Below are 3193 nucleotides of genomic sequence, written 5' to 3' on the forward strand. Positions count from 1 at the left end.
TTCCTATCTAAATCTAAGTTCAATATACTTAAGAAGGGATCAATCCTTTCATTATTTTAGAGGTAAAAAGTCCACGTTGTGATCCAATAGAGCAGGGAATACAAAGTATCACTCTTCAAAATCTTATTTTCATCATCAATACAAATAACAACATTTAGTAAAATAACCCCCAGAATCGCAGAAGGTGCCATCTTTCCAGGTGCTATGTAATCATTAAATCAAGGTTTTCTCTAAATCAGGAAATCTTCTTACTGATTCTAGAAAGAAAATGCGATGGTAGTACAGATCTTGAGGAAACAGTCATGCGTTTACACGTGTTGCAGAGCATTATATCCCCTTACTTCAGTTAAGTTTTAATGTGAATTTAAAGTTAGTAAGTTTGTGGAGGGAATGAGAGGATATTATTTTCATAAATACTATATGGCCTCAGTTTAATCTTTTTTCTACCAGCTGTAGAAACAAAGCTAAATTATTAGAGAAGAGGCCAAGTAGAAATGAAACCAAGGGAAGAGTTGCAAAGGAACTCTAAGGTAAGTTTTTATTAGTGAATTCAGAGAACTGTTCACTCTTTCCAGTGCTAATTTAGAGTCAAAGGGCATCCTACAACAAAGCTAAGGTATTCTATAAGCAATGGAAATATCCTGTAAGAACAGTGTCAACCCCAGCCCCATCATACAGCCTCTTCCTCACCGGGAGCGCTGGCTGCTATTTTCACAGAACTTCTTAAAATTAAATAGCTAAAGACAAGGTCATTGTTCTCAGCAACGAAGACTGTCCGAAAGACTCAAAAAACAAGAAAAAGGAAGCAAGATTGACGGCATGTCCATGTAATCATACTCAAAACGTGCCCTTGAGAAGCAGAGAAGGGGAGTAGGTTATCAGTACATGGAATAAGGAACACTAACACTGTATCTGACAGCCCGTGCATGCTGCACCCAGGACAGGCCGCTTCTTCCAACATATGCTCGAGAGAAAAGGGGGTCCCCCCTTCATTTACATCACCTCTGGAGGGTCTTTGCAACAACTGAAAAGGCTAGAAATGTTTTACGACATAATCTTTGATTCAAAAACACAGCTTCCTTCTAACTTCCCAGCAAATTTTGCAAGTGTGAAATTGAACACATGACAACGATTGCAGCAACTATAGAAAAATACTGAAGAAACTATAGAAAAATACTGAAATGGGTCTTACTGAAAAACCAAACAAATACCCCCAAATTCAATCCTTTGAAATTTCCCATCATTACCACATAACTAAATTGACACCTGCAAGTATTTATCTGATGTTTTGCTTGGTCCTACCTGCACGGGAAGGACAACAAATTGGAGAATTGGTATAGGCATTGAGAAAGACAGTGCCGTATCTTTTCATAAAATTTATGAAAGGCAAATCCACAGTCTGATTTCCTGGATAAAATGTCAAGCGCCCATCCTGTAAACAAACAGAGGAAAAACTATGTAAACAGCATTATCCCAAACTAATCGCTGCATTAGTTCATAAATTTATTACCTTGAACATGTATTACTCAAATGTTGCCAGTTCTACTCAGGTATGGAAAAAAAGTGTTGAGAAACCTTAATTACATCAATATAAAATAGTCTACTTATCAAAAAGTGTAATGTTAAAGATAACTGGACTTTTTTAAACGAAAATTACTTCCCTTCTGTCGGCGTACATATTCTAAGCTCCAATTCTTGCAAGAGAAATCTTGCATGACACTTCCAACATGGACAGATATGGTGAAAAATGAAACAGAGTCAGTCTGGATCCTGATGTGGATGCGTGCACTAGTACATGTTTCTCAGAACTCATCCTTTTCCTCTTTTTCAAAGTTTATCCACAGCACATCTCTGTGAAATTAAACTCTGGGCTGGAAAAGTGATCAGCACGCTGAAGGAAGCCTATTCTCCCGCTGAAATGCTGTCTGCAAGGGTTCCCTTTTGATACTTCATTGATGTTTTATTTTACCTATTTCTTTAGCTAGAGTTTTTAACCAGTACCTTTTAAAAGACCCAAAATTTTGAATTGGTACTTTTACTGTACATTATGGTGATATGAAACCAGGTTTCTCCAGTGACAAATTCACCAGCTACTGGTTCATTTCTTCCAAAGACAATGCACAGATTACCACATCAGCCCCTGCATAATGAATGCCAGCATGCAAATTCTTACCTCTAATACCTCACCACACATAGGCAATGGACCCCCCCTAACAGGTTACTTTAAATTATTTTAAAATGAGAGTAAATCTTATATGAGAAACCACAGCAAAGAAGCTGGTGTGTAATTGCTTGTAACCCTGCAGTAACTTCTGGCCTGTATCAGGACCAGCGTGGCCAGCAGGAGCAGGGCAGTGATGGTGCCTCTGGACTGGGCACTGGTGAGGCCTCACCTCGAGGGCTGTGTCCAGTTCTGGGCCCCTCAACACAAGAAGGACTTTGAGGTGCTGGAGCGTGTCCAGAGGAGAGCCACCAAGCTGGTGAGGGGTCTGGAGAACAAGTCATACGAGAAGAGGCTGAGGGAACTGGGCATGTTTAGTTTGGAGAAGAGGAGGCTGAGGGGAGACCTCCTTGCCCTCTACAGCTCCCTGAAAGGAGGGTGTAGAGAGGTGGGTGTTGGCCTCTTCTCCCAAGGGAATCATGACAGGAGCAGAGGAAATGGTCTGAAGCTGGGACAGGAGAGGTTTAGATTAGATCTGAGGAAGAATGACTTTCCTGAGAGGGTGGTCAGGCACTGGAATGGCCTGCCAGGGAGGGGCAACACTTTCTGTCTGAAGGACTCTATCTGGGAAGTCAATCCCTTCTACCCCCTAGCTAGAATTTCCAACTTTGGCATTCTAGAAGTACCTCACCCAGGTTCTGTTGCGGCAAGGAATCTCTCAAGCTGGAGAAATAATCTTGAGAGGCGTCTAACTCCTGGCAGCCCGCTGCTGCGAACGAGAGCTCAAGGGGCTCTTGGGCTGTTGACTAGTTCTGGGGGTAAGATGATTGACCTCTAGTCATATTGGCATTGACCGCAGGACCAGCATTGCTCAACTCTGTTCTTGGCTGGTGTGTTGTTATCTGGCTCCCGCAAAGCACCTTGGAGCCCCAGATGCCGCCCTCATGACAAGGTGCCCCCCTTGGGACCACCTCGGGTGGTTATCGCTTGGGCAGGGAGATTCTTTTGTGCCCATTTCCTCTTGTCCTGTCA

At 42.3% G+C, this 3193-nt stretch overlaps 1 protein-coding gene across 2 annotated transcripts in view; it reads right to left on the reverse strand.

Annotated features, from left to right (window-relative positions):
• ARSK (arylsulfatase family member K) overlaps positions 1-3193 on the reverse strand; it is a 33468-nt gene that overhangs the window by 16765 nt on the left and 13510 nt on the right. For both annotated transcript variants that reach the window (XM_014936835.1, XM_014936834.1), the window contains exon 2: positions 1303-1432. In XM_014936835.1, coding sequence (XP_014792321.1) covers positions 1303-1432 — 130 coding nt within the window. The remainder of the gene's footprint in view (positions 1-1302; positions 1433-3193) is intronic.

Source organism: Calidris pugnax, unplaced genomic scaffold, assembly GCF_001431845.1.
Source record: "Calidris pugnax isolate Ruff unplaced genomic scaffold, ASM143184v1 scaffold40, whole genome shotgun sequence".
In the NCBI taxonomy this organism is placed as follows: Eukaryota; Metazoa; Chordata; class Aves; order Charadriiformes; family Scolopacidae; genus Calidris; species Calidris pugnax.